General features: G+C 49.2%; 1 protein-coding gene across 1 annotated transcript; it reads left to right on the forward strand.

The window, feature by feature from the left end:
• The first annotated feature begins 7,999 nt into the window (after positions 1-7,999).
• Positions 8,000-12,239, forward strand: MVB12A (multivesicular body subunit 12A). Its single transcript, XM_027548198.1, has 9 exons — positions 8,000-8,343; positions 8,466-8,564; positions 8,707-8,803; positions 10,172-10,298; positions 10,648-10,767; positions 10,848-10,954; positions 11,194-11,255; positions 11,581-11,637; positions 11,839-12,239. The coding sequence occupies exons 1-9, from the start codon at positions 8,254-8,256 to the stop codon at positions 11,899-11,901; spliced, it is 822 nt and encodes a 273-aa protein (XP_027403999.1). The 5' UTR covers positions 8,000-8,253; the 3' UTR covers positions 11,902-12,239.
• Positions 12,240-16,379: the final 4,140 nt, after the last annotated feature.

The following is a 16,379-nucleotide window of genomic DNA, read 5'->3' on the forward strand; positions in this document are numbered from 1 at the left end:
CTCTGTTCATTTCCAAGGCAAACCATTCAATATCACAGTAATGCAAGTCTATGCCCCAACCAGTAACGCTGAAGAAGCTGAAGTTGAACGGTTCTATGAAGACCTACAAGACCTTTTAGAACTAACACCCAAAAAAGATGTCCTTTTCATTATAGGGGACTGGAATGCAAAAGTAGGAAGTCAAGAAACACCTGGAGTAACAGGCAAATTTGGCCTTGGAATACGGAATGAAGCAGGGCAAAGACTAATAGAGTTTTGCCAAGAAAATGCACTGGTCATAGCAAACACCCTCTTCCAACAACACAGGAAAAGACTCTATACATGGACATCACCAGAGGGTCAACACTGAAATCAGATTGATTACGTTCTTTGCAGCCAAAGATGGAGAAGCTCTATACAGTCAACAAGAACAAGACCGGGAGCTGACTGTGGCTCAGATCATGAACTTCTTATTGCCAAATTCAGACTTAAATTGAAGAAAGTAGGGAAAACCACTAGACCATTCAGGTATGGCCTAAATCAAATCCCTTATGAATATACAGTGGAAGTGAGAAATAGATTTAAGGGCCTAGATCTGATAGATAGAGTGCCTGATGAACTATGGAATGAGGTTCGTGACATTGTACAGGAGACAAGGATCAAGACCATCCCCATGGAAAAGAAATGCAAAAAAGCAAAGTGGCTGTCTGGGGAGGCCTTACAAATAGCTGTGAAAAGAAGAGAAGCAAAAAGCAAAGGAGAAAAGGAAAGATATAAACATCTGAATGCAGAGTTCCAAAGAATAGCAAGGAGAGATAAGAAAGCCTTCCTCAGCGATCAATGCAAAGAAATAGAGGAAAACAACAGAATGGGAAAGACTAGAGATCTCTTCAAGAAAATTAGAGATACCAAGGGAACATTTCATGCAAAGATGAGCTCGATAAAGGACAGAAATGGTAGGGACCTAACAGAAGCAGAAGATATTAAGAAGAGGTGGCAAGAATACACAGAAGAACTGTACAAAAAAGATCTTCATGACCCAGATAATTATGATGGTGTGATCACTGACCTAGAGCCAGACATCCTGGAATGTGAAGTCAAGTGGGCCTTAGAAAGCATCACTATGAACAAAGCTAGTGGAGGTGATGGAATTCCAGTTGAGCTATTTCAAATCCTAAAAGATGATGCTGTGAAAGTGTTGCACTCAATATGCCAGCAAATTTGGAAAACTCAGCAGTGGCCACAGGACTGGAAAAGGTCAGTTCTCATTCCAATCCCAAAGAAAGGCAATGCCAAAGAATGCTCAAACTACCGCACAATTGCACTCATCTCACACACTAGTAAAGTAATGCTCAAAATTCTCCAAGCCAGGCTTCAGCAATATGTGAACCGTGAACTTCCTGATGTTCAAGCTGGTTTTAGAAAAGGCAGAGGAACCAGAGATCAAATTGCCAACATCCGCTGGATCATGGAAAAAGCAAGAGAATTCCATAAAAACATCTTTTTCTGCTTTATTGACTATGCCAAAGCCTTTGACTGTGTGGATCACAGTAAACTGTGGAAAATTCTGAAAAAGATGGGAATACCAGACCACATGACCTGCCTCTTGAGAAACCTGTATGCAGGTCAGGAAGCAACAGTTAGAACTGGACATGGAACAACAGACTGGTTCCAAATAAGAAAAGGAGTATGTCAAGGCTGTATATTGTCACCTGTTTATTTAACTTCTATGCAGAGTACATCATGAGAAACGCTGGACTGGAAGAAACACAAGCTGGAATCAAGATTGCCAGGAGAAATATCAATAACCTCAGATATGCAGATGACACCACCCTTATGGCAGAAAGTGAAGAGGAACTCAAAAGCCTCTTGATGAAAGTGAAAGTGGAGAGTGAAAAAGTTGGCTTAAAGCTCAACATTCAGAAAACGAAGATCATGGCAACCAGTCCCATCACTTCATGGGAAATAGATGGGGAAACAGTGGAAACAGTGTTAGACTTTATTTTTGGGGGCTCCAAAATCACTGCAGATGGTGACTGCAGCCATGAAATGAAAAGACGCTTACTCCTTGGAAGGAAAGTTATGACCAACCTAGATAGCATATTCAAAAGCAGAGAATTACTTTGCCAACAGAGGTCTGTCTAGTCAAGGCTATGGTTTTTCCTGTGGTCATGTATGGATGTGAGAGTTGGACTGTGAAGAAGGCTGAGCACTGAAGAATTGATGCTTTTGAACTGTGGTGTTGGAGAAGACTCTTGAGAGTCCCTTGGACTGCAAGGAGATCCAACCAGTCCATTCTGAAGGAGATCAGCCCTGGGATTTCTTTGGAAGGAATGATGCTAAAGCTGAAACTCCAGTACTTTGGCCACCTCATGTGAAGAGTTGACTCATTGGAAAAGACTCTGATGCTGGGAGGGATTGGGGGCAGGAGGAGAAGGGGCTGACAGAGGATGAGATGGCTGGATGGCATCACAGACTCGATGGACGTGAGTCTGAGTGAACTCCGGGAGTTGGTGATGGACAGGGAGGCCTGGTGTGCTGTGGTTCATGGGGTCCTAAAGAGTCGGACATGACTGAGCAACTGAACTGAACTGAAGACAAACCTCACAAGTAAGTTCCCTTGTTTACTAAACCTGCCACCTACCAATCTGGTCCATATAGTCAAAGCTATGGTTTTTCTAGTAGTTGTGTACCAATGTGAGAGCTGGACCATAAAGAAGGCTGAGCACCGAAGAATTGATGCTTTCAAATTGTGGTGCTGGGGAAGACTCTTGAGAGTCCCTTGGACAGTAAGGAGACCAAACCAGTCAATCCTAAAGGAAATCAACCCTGAATATTCATTGGAAGGACTGATGCTGAAACTGATGTTCCTATACTTTGGCCACCTGATCAGAAGAGCTGACTCATTGGAAAAGATCCTGATTCTGGGAAATGTGGTGACCCAAGGATGAAATGGCCTTGAAATGCAGGAATGGAAAAACCAGACCCTTATTGTCCTTCCCTCCCTGCATTGTAACTATTAATGGAACAGTATAATCTGTCTTCCCTCCTTCCCCATAGGGAGGAGGTATTTGCCTTACTCTTCCCCCACCCAGTATATGTGCCTTATCCAATCAGCAAATGACCTGCAAGACCCCATCCCACTCCTTGTACCCTGGGTATAAAAGTGGACTAAGGACCCCCATTCAACGTCGGTTCTCCCTTGAGCTGGCCTGCTGTTCTAACAGCGTCTCCCACTCTAATAAACTTTATTTCCCTTTCATTCTGTCTCATGTCTGGAAATTCTTTTCCAATCCATGCCACGACCATGACAGGAAAGATTGAGGGCAAGAGGAGAGGGGGATGACAGAGGATGAGATGGTTAGACGGCATCATCAACTCAATGGACATGAGTTTGAGCAAGCTCTGGGAGACAATAAAGGCAGGGAAGCCTAGTGTGCTGCAGTCCATGGGGTCACAAAGAGTTGGACATAACTTAGTGGCTGAACAACTGTAAGGCGAGCACGGAGAAAGAGCAAGCCGGGCATTCAAGCAGAGAAAGATTTATTACAGTAAGAGAGAAAGTGACTGGCTTTAGAGAAAAACCAGTGCACCCACTGTAGCCAACCCTTCTTATACCCTATAGATGGGAAATCGTGACCCGAAGGGAGGGAGCCTTAGTTTGTCTTTAGCCCGCAGCTGGGGTCTTGTGATCACGTAGTTGGAGGGGTCTCACACTTGGGTGGTCACAAAGTCTTGAGAAACTGGCACCAGCAGGGAAAAACAGGATATCACCTTAAGGAAAAAAAACAGGATGGCACCAGGGCACTGTGGCCACTGTGACTTCACCCTTGTTTATCAGGTCACCACAATAGGCCACTTTAAAATAATACACGATGAGCCCCTTGTGGATCCTGAAAACAACAGCCACCAATCTGGAGAGGTCTGCCTCTTTCTTTGGTTTCTCCTTGCCTTCTATGTATGGGGGCCAGCGTCAGATTCCACCTGGGGAACTTCTGAGTTGGGAATCAAATTTCTCCTAAGCAGTGGGAATAATGGGGCACCTCAGGGGGACCCTATAGTCTTGAGATTGTAAGCTGGGAGATTTCAGAAAGTTCTGAAGACTGTTCCAGCCATTAGAGGTTAAAGAACAGTTGTACAGTTTTTGAGTCAAGGTTTTGACAAGTTTACATAGCTCACATGTGCATTATAAGGTGAGTAGTGGGTCATAATGACCCCTCACAGGATTGAGAAAGAAATGTTATCTCTTAAGGAGCTACTGATCTCGGTGAGGCAGCAGTGAGCAGTGGCGTGAAGGGAGATCTTAATTTTCTGCCCAAGAATTGAACCTGGGTAGCCTGGATGAGAACCAGGAATTCTAGCCACCAGACCAGCAAGGGCTAGAGGCTAGAAGTGATTTTTCCCTGGATCTTTGCCCCCAGTGAAAAACACAGAATGGCAGAAACCATAAATGTAGGTGCAAAGTTTATTATTAGAGACACAGCACAACAACAAGTGGGCCAGCACAGAGAGAAATGGTTTGTTAAGACAGAAGCAAGGCAGAGATGGACACCCAGAGAGAAAGGGTGTGGCTTACCCCTCGTGAGGAGGAGCACAGTAAAGAGCCACTTATATCACTCATATAGGTTAGTTCTTCTGGATCTTTGTCTTCCTTCAGGCCAATTATCTGGTTTCTTTTAACACACCTGACCTACCCTGGGAATCTCCACTGGGTGTACTCACACCCCTCAGCCAAGAAGCAAGACTCATTATGGCCTGGCATTATCCCCTGACTTTAGACCCACAAGGAGCCTTTCTGCGCATGTGCAGTGTCTCCCTTGTCTCCAAAGAGGGAGGAGCAGAGATCCCTTAATCCTTTACTCAAACAGGGTTTTGCCCCTCTTTGTTCTTGCCATGATTATTACCTTGACTACTATTACCTTAAGGCATTTACAAGAGACAAACACTGGCTATTTACCCTGCTTCTGTTGTTACTTCCAGTGTGGAGGGCAAACAGTTCAGTTCAGTTCAGTCGCTCAGTCGAGTTCAACTCTTTGCAACCCCATGATCGCAGCACGCCAGGCCTCCCTGTCCATCACCAACTCCCGGAGTTCACCCAGACTCACATCCATCGACTCAGTGATGCCATCCAGCCATCTCATCCTCTGTCGTCCCCTTCTCCTCTTGCCCCCAATCCCTCCCAGCATCAGAGTCTTTTCCAATGAGTCAACTCTTCACATGAGGTGGCCAAAGTACTGGAGTTTCAGCTTTAGCATCATTCCTTCCAAAGAAATCCCAGGGCTGATCTCCTTCAGAATGGACTGGTTGGATCTCCTTGCAGTCCAAGGGACTCTCAAGAGTCTTCTCCAACACCACAGTTCAGAAGTATCAATTCTTCGGCACTCAGCCTTCTTCACAGTCCAACTCTCACATCCATACATGACTACTGGAAAAACCATAGCCTTGACTAGATGGACCTTTGTTGGCAAAGTAATGTCTCTGCTTTTCAATATGCTATCTAGGTTGGTCATAACTTGCCTTCCAAGGAGTAAGCGTCTTTTCATTTCATGGCTGCAGTCACCATCTGCAGTGATTTTGGAGCCAAAAAAAATAAAGTCTGACACTGTTTCCACTGTTTCCCCATCTATTTCCCATGAAGTGATGGGACCGGATGCCATGATCTTCGTTTTCTGAATGTTGAGCTTTAAGCCAACTTTTTCACTCTCCTCTTTCACTTTCATCAAGAGGCTTTTTAGTTCCTCTTCACTTTCTGCCATAAGGGTGGTGTCATCTGCATATCTGAGGTTATTGATATTTCTCCTGGCAATCTTGATTCCAGCTTGTGTTTCTTCCAGTCCAGCATTTCTCATGATGTACTCTGCATAGAAGTTAAATAAGCAAGGTGACAATATACAGCCTTGACATCCTCCTTTTCCTATTTGGAACCAGTCTGTTGTTCCATGTCCAGTTCTAACTGTTGCTTCCTGACCTGCATACAGGTTTCTCAAGAGGCAGGTCAGGTGGTCTGGTATTCCCATCTCTTTCAGAATTTTCCACAGTTTATTGTGATCCACACAGTCAAAGGCTTTGGCATAGTCAATAAAGCAGAAAAAGATGTTTTTCTGGAACTCTCTTGCTTTTTCCATGATCCAGCAGATGTTGGCAATTTGATCTCTGGTTCCTCTACCTTTTCTAAAACCAGCTTGAACATCAGGAAGTTTACGGTTCACATATTGCTGAAGCCTGGCTTGCAGAATTTTGAGCATTACTTTACTAGCGTGTGAGATGAGTGCAATTGTGCAAACAGGAGGCTGATTATAATGCCTTAACTGGAGACCACCTACCTCTTATATCAGAAAATGCTAACAGTTCTAAGTGTTCAGCCTAAAGCCCACTTCTTTGTGCCCCATGAAATGCAAACAGGAGGCCAGTTATAGAAATCTAACTGGAGCCCATCTATATCTTGCCTCACTGCCTGGCAAGCACCAGAAGAAAACTGCTCTTTTCTAAGCAGGCATTCCTGTGTTAAGATCTAAGTTCAGTCGCTCAGTTGTGTCCGACTCTTTGCAACCCCATGAACTGCAGCACACCAGACTTGCCCGTACATCACCAACTCCCAGAGCTTATTCAAACTCATGTCCATAGAGTCGGTGATGCCATCCAACCATCTCATCCTCTGTTGTCCCCTTCCAGTCCTTCCAATGAATATGCAGGGCTGATTTCCTTTAAGATGGACTGGTTCTCCTTGCAGTCCAAGGGACTCTCAAGAGTCTTCTCCAACACCACAGTTCAAAAGCATCAATTCTTCTGCACTCAGCTTTCTTTATAGTCCAATGCTCACATCTATACATGACTACTGGAAAAACCATAGCTCTGACTAGATGGACCTTTTTTAGTAAAGTAATGTCTATGCTTTTTAACATGCTGTTTAGGTTGGTCATAGCTTTTCTTCCAAGGAGCAAGCGTCATTTAATTTCACAGCTTCAGTCGACCATCTGCAGTGATTTTGAAGCCCCCCCAGATAAAGTCTGTCCCTGTTTCCATTGTTTCCCCATCTAATTTGCCATGAAGTGATGGGACCTGATGTCATGATCTTCATTTTCTGAATGTTGAGTTTTAAGCCAACTTTTTCACTCTCCTCTCTCACTTTCATTAAGAGGCTCCTTAGTTCTTTGCTTTCTGCCGAAAGGGTCATGTCATCTGCATATCTGAGGTTATTGATATTTCTCTCTGCAATCTTGATTCCAGCTTGTGCTTCCTCCAGCCCAGCATTTCGCAATATACAGCCTTGACATACTCCTTTCCCGATTTGGAACCAGTCTGTTGTTCCATGTCCAGTGCTAACTGTTGCTTCTTGACCTGCATACAGATTTCTCAGGAGGCAGGTCAGGTGGTCTGGCATTCCCATCTCTGTAAGAACTTTCCACAGTTTGTTGTGATCCACACAGTCAAAGGCTTTGGCGTAAATTTAGTTAATCTATAATACAGACACATAACGCACACTAAAGGCGAGCAGGTAGTCACCCAAGAGGGCAGAGAGAATTTTACATTAAAATTTTTCTCATCCTACGTTAAAAACGATTTTATTTTATCACAAATATAAAAACCATTTTTTGCTCTCCTGTGGCATCAAAAAAACAGGCAGTGGACTAATCGATAATACGGTAAAAAGCTGGAACATGTATAGGAGTAGATAATATTCTGTTCCCCAGTTGACCATATATGTTCCATCTAAGCGTGTAAAGCACTTAGCCATTCTAAATACTTTTATACCATCTTAATGAATTATATGTGTGAATAAATCCTCAAGTTACACCAAGATTTCATGGCTCACGCTGGTCCGTACTTTTTACTAGTCGCTGTATAACCCATGCAAGTGTCTTTTGGGATGACCTCTGGGATCAAAAATTGCGGATTTTTCATATTTCTCTCGGAAATTTCCGGGAAACACCGACGACAGTAGCTCTGGAAGAGAGGCTGATACCGCACGGAATTCTGGGAAATGTAGTTCTGGTTCCCAGATAGAGAGACATTTCCGGCAGAAGTCGCTGGGCTTGAGGTGAAAGCGAGACAGTTTTCCGCAAACGTCTCTCACGGGCGCACCTGAGGGACGTGGCTCCTTGTCCCCACAAGATTGGCCGGCGGCTTTCCCGGCACGCGCATACCGCGTTTCCTGGCCCCCCGACATCGCAAGGCCGTCTGGGAGTTGTAGTTCAGGTTCCTGTCGAACTCCGTAGTCCAGCTGCGGCTGGAAGGTCCGAGGCTGTCTGCCGCCTTCGGTGCCTGTTTTGGAGGATGGATCCGGGGCCCGGGGCCAACGGGATGCCGTTGGCTGGCTTAGCCTGGTCGTCGGCCTCGGCGCCCCCGCCGCGGGGATTCAGTGCGGTGAGCGACGTCAGGGGGCCGGGGACGGGAAGGCAGCGGCACTAGGGGCCGGGGGTTGAATGGGGGGCAGCCGCGGCTGCGGCCAGGTGATATCCTGGCTCTGACCAGCGTTCGCGCTGCAGATCTCCTGCACTGTGGAGGGGACGCCCGCCAGCTTCGGCAAGACTTTCGCTCAGAAATCTGGCTACTTCCTGTGCCTCAATCCTTTGGGCAGCCTAGAGGTAGGGAGCTCCCATCCTCGGAACCCCCCGCCCTTCCCACTTCCCCTGTCCATTCGCGGAGCATTATGCCCGGGACACAGTCCCTGCTGCTGAGTGATTCTCGCTGTTTCCCCCCGCGCCGCGACCCCGACCCCGACCCCAGAATCCACAGGAGAACGTGGTAGTCGACATCCAGATCCTAGTGGACAAGAGCCCCCTCCCGCCGGGATTCTCACCAGTCTGCGACCCCCTGGACTCGAGTGAGTCCCACGTCGAAGGCAGGGGTGGGTGTGTGGAGGGGGTGAGGGGCAAGTTCGCTCGTCTCTGCCGGGAAGACCAGGCAGGGAGGGAATGGAAAGACCATAGGCGCGCGATTTTTGAGCCTTGGCCGCCCCCTCGATGCTCTGGGTAATGACGGTGTTGGCTGAGGATTGATCTAGGGCGGGGTGATGAACCCCGCCCTGCGTAAAAAATGTGTCTCTCTTTAGAGTAAGTGTTCAGTTTGTGCTACCTGTTTTATTCCTGTTGTTACTCCACCTTCTTACACTGTAGCCAAGCTGATCCAGGCGCAGTTCTCTTTTCCATTTCCAGGCTTTTGTACAGGGACTGCTCTCCCAGCTCTCGGCCCTGACTGCTCTGCTTTCTAATCAGGCTCTCCCTGCCTTCCATGCCCTCTCCGTGTCTTGTCATTTGTATTTGACTGTCAGCATATATCTATTGGTGGGTTTCTCTGGTGGCTCAGCAGTAAAGAACCTGCCTGCCAATGCAGGACACGCGGGATCCATCCCTGCATGGGGAAGATCTCTGGGAGGAGGAAATGGCAATCCACTCCAGTATTCTTGCCTGGAGAATCCCATGGACAGGGAAGCCTGGCGGGTTGCAAAGAGTTGGACATGACTGGAGGGACATAGTATGCATATATATGCCATAGACAGCATCTGGGTTGCAAAGTCTAATATATTTACTACCTGGCCCTTTACAGAAAAAGTTTGCCAAGTCCTGTACCAATAGATAAGTGTTGTTTAGTCACTAAATTGTGTCCAACTCTTGGTGACCCTGTGGACTGTAGCCCGTCAGGCTCCTCTGTCCATGGCATTCTCCAGGCAAGAATACTGGAGTAGGTTGTCATTTCCTCCTTCAGGGGATCTTCCCAACACAGGGATCAAACCCGTGTCTCTTATGTCTCCTGCGGGTTCTTTACCACTAATGCCATCTGGGAAAGCCCTTGCACATATATGCATATATGTAAAAGCCGTGCTTAGCTCATGAGCCAGACAAGAATAGACTCTGGGTCAGATTTGGCTTATCCATTGTAGTTTGCTGATCTCTGGGTTAGAGGGCTGAGGGCAAGTGAGTTTGGAGGGCCAGCACGGGCACCCGGTGCTATCTGATCCCACAGCTTCCCACCCTCACTGTGGTCCCCATGACCACCCCATGAGTGCTCCTCCATATCACCAAAGATGAGCCTGTCCCAATGGCTCCTAAAAGCGTCATGGATTCTCCTCCTATGGCTTTACCATTCATGATAAATGGTACCCTGGAGAGCGATCTCCTGGAGCCATCTTTGGGCCCCTTCCCTGCTTCTTGCCTCTTCTCACCCCCTTGCTCCCCACCCCTCCCCTTCCCAGAGGCCTCCGTGTCCAAGAAGAAACGCATGTGCGTGAAGCTGGTGCCCTTGGGGGCCGCGGACACAGCTGTCTTTGACATCCGACTGAGTGGGAAAACCAAGACAGTCCCTGGATACCTGCGAGTAGGGTACGCCTGCTCCCCCGCCTTCCTTCTTTGCCCTCCCAACTCCCTGCCTGCCCCTCTGGCTCTCAGGGACTCCCATGAGGCCTCACATCCCCCTGCCACCTCTCTGTGCCTCAATTTCCACATGTTAAGATGGGGACAGTTGTACTGGGATCTCACTGGGCAGTGGTGAGGAGCTGGTGTGTCTGAAGTGCCCGATACGGTGGCTGAACCCAGCAGGATTAGTTAGGATGTTGCTGATGGTGTGGGCTGAGACGTGAGGTCACCAGAGCCTGTCTTCCCGCTGGCAGCTGTTCTCATCCCTGGCTGCACATCAGGCCAGAGCCCCTTCTCTCTCTTCTTCCTCCCCTAGGGACATGGGGGGCTTTGCCATTTGGTGCCGGAAGGCCAAGGCCCCTCGGCCAGTGCCCAAGCCCCGAGCTCTTAGCCGAGACGTGAGGGACCTCTCCCTGGACTCGCCGGGTCAGCCGAGGTGAGTCCTCCAGCTATGGGGCTGGGGTGGGGGTGGGGTCAGCATCAGGTCGCCGACCCGGGCTGTCCTGCCTCCATCAGCAAAGGTGGCTTCCCGGAGCGGACACTATCCAGACTGGGCTCTCGGGCTTCTACCCTGCGGAGGAACGACTCCATCTATGAGGCCTCCAACCTCTATGGCATCTCAGGTGAGAGCAGAGTGGGGAGATTGACACCCTGGGGTGGGGGTGGGGGGGTAAGACTGGTCCGAGGTTGTACCCCCAGGTAGAGGCCAGGGCAGGGTTGGACCAGCCCTGGGCTTGCCCTGTTCTGTCAAGACTGGGAAGAGCCGAGACCTCTAGGCTGGGCTTCTTGGGTTGGGGTGGGCAACAGGCAGGCTTCAAGTCTCCTCAGCCTCAGCTCCATCCCTCTCACCCACTTTCCTCAGCCATGGATGGGGTTCCCTTCACGCTGCACCCCCGATTCGAGGGCAAGAGCTGTGGTCCCCTGGTGAGTCCAGGTCCTGGGGAGTCTGGGTCTGCCCCCACCCCTTGAGTTTTTAGGCACCACGATGCAGGATGTATCAGCGTGTGTATCCAGCACAGAGGGGAGTTCCTGGGTGGGAAGAGGCTGGAGGCCAAGGGGTGGGGGCGGGAGGGTCTCCTTCTGGAATGAGGGGTTCAGGAGGGGCAGCTGGATGCTGGGGGGCGAGAGGCAGTGGCAGGAAGGGGAAATGATGTTCAGGCAAATATTGAGGGGGCCCTTCATGAAGATGAGGGAACAAGGGTTCCAGGTTGGGGTCCCTGTCCCAGACTGACCTGCCCTTGCCTGCCAGGCCTTCTCTGCCTTTGCTGATCTGACCATCAAATCGCTGGCGGACATTGAGGCGGAGGTGGGTGTGGGATTAGGGAGGGGGTGGAGTTGCGGGGATGCAGGCCACTTCCTCTCCCCTGGGCCCCCCTTCTGTCCCAGCTGTAACCCACCTTGAGGGCTGCAGATCCCTCATGCCCCACACCCTACCATTCCTCTGGCGCCCCCCAGTGGCTGCTCTCTCACTTTGTACTCTCCCTTCACCCCACTCCTCACCCGCCAGTACAACTACGGCTTCGTGGTGGAGAAGACGGCAGCTGCCCGCCTGCCTCCAAGCGTCTCTTAGCCCTTCAGCAGTCCCAGGGAGGAGCCGCCACACCTGACACCGCCCCTCCCCACCCCATCACCCCGCTGACTGGCAGCTGCCCAGCCCATTCCACCTTGGGACCTTTAGCAGCACAAGGCATGCTGGACCCTCGGCCACTTGGAGGAGCTGCAGCCTGGAGGAGGGAGCATGACCGGTTCGCCCTGTGATGGGTTCCCGGGCCCTAATGGATAGGGGTGGGGGCTGGACAGAAACCAGTGCCTTCAAGTCATTTGTGTCAAAACTCTCTGGTGCCTGGAGGCCATGCGGGTGTCCTGGTAATAAACACCACGCTGTCCAGAGGTTATCTATAATCTCCATCCTGACTGTGTGTCTCTGTGTCTCGCGGGAGCTGGGGTGGACGCACGCTGAGCAAGTGGGTGAAAACCTGGAGGGGAGGGGGCGCTGCTGCCGCTCCCATTCTACAGGGAGAAACAGGCTCCGTGATTCTGGACCACATCAGGTCCCGCCCCTCCATCGTTGCACCCAACCGTAATAATAGTAACAGCTACGGTTTGTACTGTGAGGACCTTCTCCCTAGTATCTGGTGCGTAGTACCTCATTTAGTCCTCCCGAGCCCAGTGGGAAGTCCTGGTTTTGTGGCCATTTCACAGATAGTGAAACTGAGGCACGAGGTGGCTAAATTCAGAGCTGGGATTCGAACCCAGAGCCTGCTTTCTTAACTATCAAACTGTACTGCTGTCTGTATCTCTTTTCCTCTATCGTGTGGTGGACACAAACCATGAATTCTCATGAATCATGATAGTTATCGTGTATAAAGTGGAGGGAACCCTGAATTGGGAAATACTGGTGCCTCCAGGGGACACGGGTAGGTTCCTCTAAGCCTCTGGTCACATGTTTCTCAAGTCATCAATACATAACCTGTGTGTTTTGAGACACCTTGTTTAACACGCAGCTGATTAATGGTGACCTCACAGCCACTAGTCCTATAACTCATGTCTGAGCAAAATCATGCCTGACACTTGTGATCCCCTGGACTGTATCCCACTAGGCTCCTCTGTCCATGGGATTTCCCAGGTAAGAATACTGGAGTGGGTTGCCATTTCCTTCTCCAGGGAATCTTCAAGACCCAGGGACTGAACCCAGGTCTCCTGCAGTGCAGGCAGATTCTTTACTAACTGATACACCAGGAAGCCCAAACAAAGCTCATCTAACAGTATATTCTCCTGGAGGCACATCCCAGCCTTCTTGCACTTGCGGACACTAGATAGCTCTTCAGCACCACACTTGGGAACCTTTTCGAACAGCAAAAATCACCAATGAAAAAGCACAAAAATGAAAAATGTCCCACTAGCTAGACCTCAAGAATGATGCCTGTGAGCTAGAACAGGAAGGCAGAGCATCGGCTTGTCCCACCACAGCTGCAAACATGTACCTCTGGGGACTCAAATTTTTCCCTGCACTGGGAATTCCCTGGTGGTCCAGTGGTTAAGACACAGCGTTTTCACTGCAGTAGCCACGTTCAATCCCTGATTGGGGAACTAAGATCCAGCAAGACATGTAGCATGGCCAAAAAAAATTTTTTTTCCCTTCACTGTGTATGTCTTTCAGTGACCACTAAAGCACTGCGAGTGTTAATTTGGGAGTCACAGATTTGAGCCAGTAGGAGGACTGGCAAATATAGACTCTGTGAATAATGAAAGTCAATTATTTCTGTTAAGAACATAGGCGATGATGGCTCAGATGGTAAAGAATTTGCCTGCAATGCAGGAGACCCAGAGTCATTTCATTCCCTGGGTCGGGAAGATTTCCTGGAGAAGGGAATAGCTATTCACTCCAGTTTTTTTTGCCTGGAGAATTCCACAGACAGAGGAGCCTGGCAGGAAAGGGAGACTGCAAAATGTACCCCTCCCCCACACATGTCAGCTGCCTTGGGAAAGTTAGGCCCCTGGTGCTAAGATATCTCCTGGAATCTCCCCGTTCTGGGCACAGCCGGCACCTGCCAGACCCACCCAGGCTGCTGTGGCGCCAGCCATGGAATCTGATCCACCTAGGAAGCAAAGGCTGTTTGTTCTCCCTGGTTGGGATCTTGGCCATCCTGAAACCAGCCCCAGATCACTTTCCAGGGCATCTGTGTGTGACCAGGGGCCCCCGGATAACCTGGGCTGGCCTTGGGTCCAGGTGGACCAATCATCGTGGCCAGTCACTGACTCTGCAAAATCGCAACTCTCTGAACCCCACAGGGCCTGGCGACAGACAGCCTCACAAAGGGACCAGAGGATCCCAATGGAGCCTGTCCCCCGGCTCCGCAACTCCTGACTTGGGCCACATTGATCAACACTCTGACTGAGCTTATATCATCTTGGGCTACAGGGGGAGGGGGCTTCTTGGTGGCTCAGGCAGTAAAGTATCCACCTGCAATGCAGGAGACCTGGGTTCAGTCCCTGGGTTGGGAAGATCCCCTGGAGAAGGAAATGGTAACACATTCCAGGATTCTTGCCTGGAGAATCCCATGGACAGAGGAGCCTGGTGGGCTACAGTCCATAGGGTCACAAAGAATTGGACATGACTAAGCAGCTATGCACACACAGGAGAGGGGAAAGAAGAGCTTTATCCTTTTGCCTTTTGCTCTCTCCTGGGCGCTGAGAGCTGGGTATTGCAGGGACCTGAGTACTGAGAGAGAGATTTCTGAAGACATGCGGTCACAGCTCCAGTGCTCACTAGCTGGTCACCCTGAGCAATGGCTTAATCTCTCTATACCTCAGTTTGTCTATCTATACGATGGGCATCTCACTGGTCCTCACCTCAAAGGGTAGTTCTGAGGGGGAATTTTTGTGGGGGCATGTCTCTCCATTGTCCATGTTGACTATTGTAAAAATGCTTCCTGGCTCTGAAAGTCCTTCTCTGCCGGAAGGTTTCTGCAGCCCGAAGTCCATGCAGAGTGGATGGCCTCTGCTAGTGGAAAACCCCACACTATGAAAGTGAAAGTGTTAGCCCTCAGTCATGCCTGACTCTTTGCAACCCCATGGACTGTAGCCCACGAGTCTCCTCTGTCTGTGGGATTCTCCAGGCAAGAATCCTGGAGTGGGTTGCCATTCCCTTCCCCCGGGGATCTTCCCAACCCAGGGATCGAACCCAGGTCTCCCACACTGCAGGCAGATTCTTTACCATCTGAGCCACCAGGGAAGCCCAAACCCCACAGTTGTATTTAAATGTTTCAGAGGCCGGCTGTGGTCCCTGCTTCTCTCCCCACCCCCAAATCAGAGCATTGATCTGTGCCAAACCTGAGCATCCCCTTTGGCCCCCTCCCTGCCAAATCCCACAAGGCTTCTATCCCATCATTCATTCTGCCTGTTCTTTTAAAAACTATTTGAATTTATATATTTGGCTGAGCCAGGTCTTAATTTTGGCATTTGAACTCTTAGTTGTGGCATGTCGGATCTAGTTCCCTGACCATGGATTGAACCCAGACCTCCTACATTGGGAGCATGGAGTCTTAGCCAGGGGACCACCAGGAAGTCCCTAGATTTACTCCTAACCAATGGAATACAGTAAGGGTTCTGGGACTTCACTTTTGTAACTAAGTTTAAAATACAAGACTTTCATCTTGTTGCAGGCTCTCTTGCTGTCTTTGATGATACATGCTGCTCTATAAAGAGACCCACATGTCACGGAACTGAGGGCAGCCTCTGGCCAACAGCCATCAAGGAACCTAGGGCCTCAGTTCCACAGCTCATAGGGAATTGAATCCTGCCAACAACACAAAGTGAGCTTCAAAGCAGATATTACCCTGGTTGAATCTTGATCACAGTGTGGAGGGGAGGACTCAGGAGAGCCATGCCCAGATTCCTGACCCACAGAAACTGTTAGATAAGAAATGTGTTGTTTTGAGCTGCTGATGTTTAGGGATAATTTGTTATGCAGCAATAAATAACTGATACAAATGACAAGTATATTTAAATCAGGGAAAGAGAGTGTGCTGGGTTTTAAGGGAACATTTTTGTCATTCCTGCTCCATTTGTCCTCATAAACTCAGCTGGCATCTCAGGTGGTCTTCTGAGTCTGAGGCTCTATGTGCCTCGTACCTAGAAACATCCTGAAGATGGGAGACTCATGAAGTCTTTTCAAAATTTTTATTTCACCAAAATATGTTTTAAAGGGTTTGAATAAAGTATTCTCTGATGGGAATGGGCCCCTTGTTGCTCTGAGCAATTTCCCTGAAGGTGGCATCTGGCCTTCTGTTCTAAATGTCATCATTCCAAAGGAAGCAAGAAATAAAGGAGAGAGAGGGGCTTCCCTTGTGGTCCAGTGGCTAAGACTCTGCACTCAGGGATCTGGGTTCAATCCCTAGTCAGGGAACTAGATCCCACATGCCACAACTCAGACCTGGTGAAGACAAATAATTTTATTTTTTTTTAAAGTAAAGGAGAGAGACCAGGGATTGTATTGAGTCGACAACAGTGGTGACCCTTGTGGGAGTTAGGCAAGGTGTTGGCACT

This window comes from Bos indicus x Bos taurus, chromosome 7, assembly GCF_003369695.1.
Source record: "Bos indicus x Bos taurus breed Angus x Brahman F1 hybrid chromosome 7, Bos_hybrid_MaternalHap_v2.0, whole genome shotgun sequence".
NCBI lineage: Eukaryota > Metazoa > Chordata > Mammalia > Artiodactyla > Bovidae > Bos > Bos indicus x Bos taurus.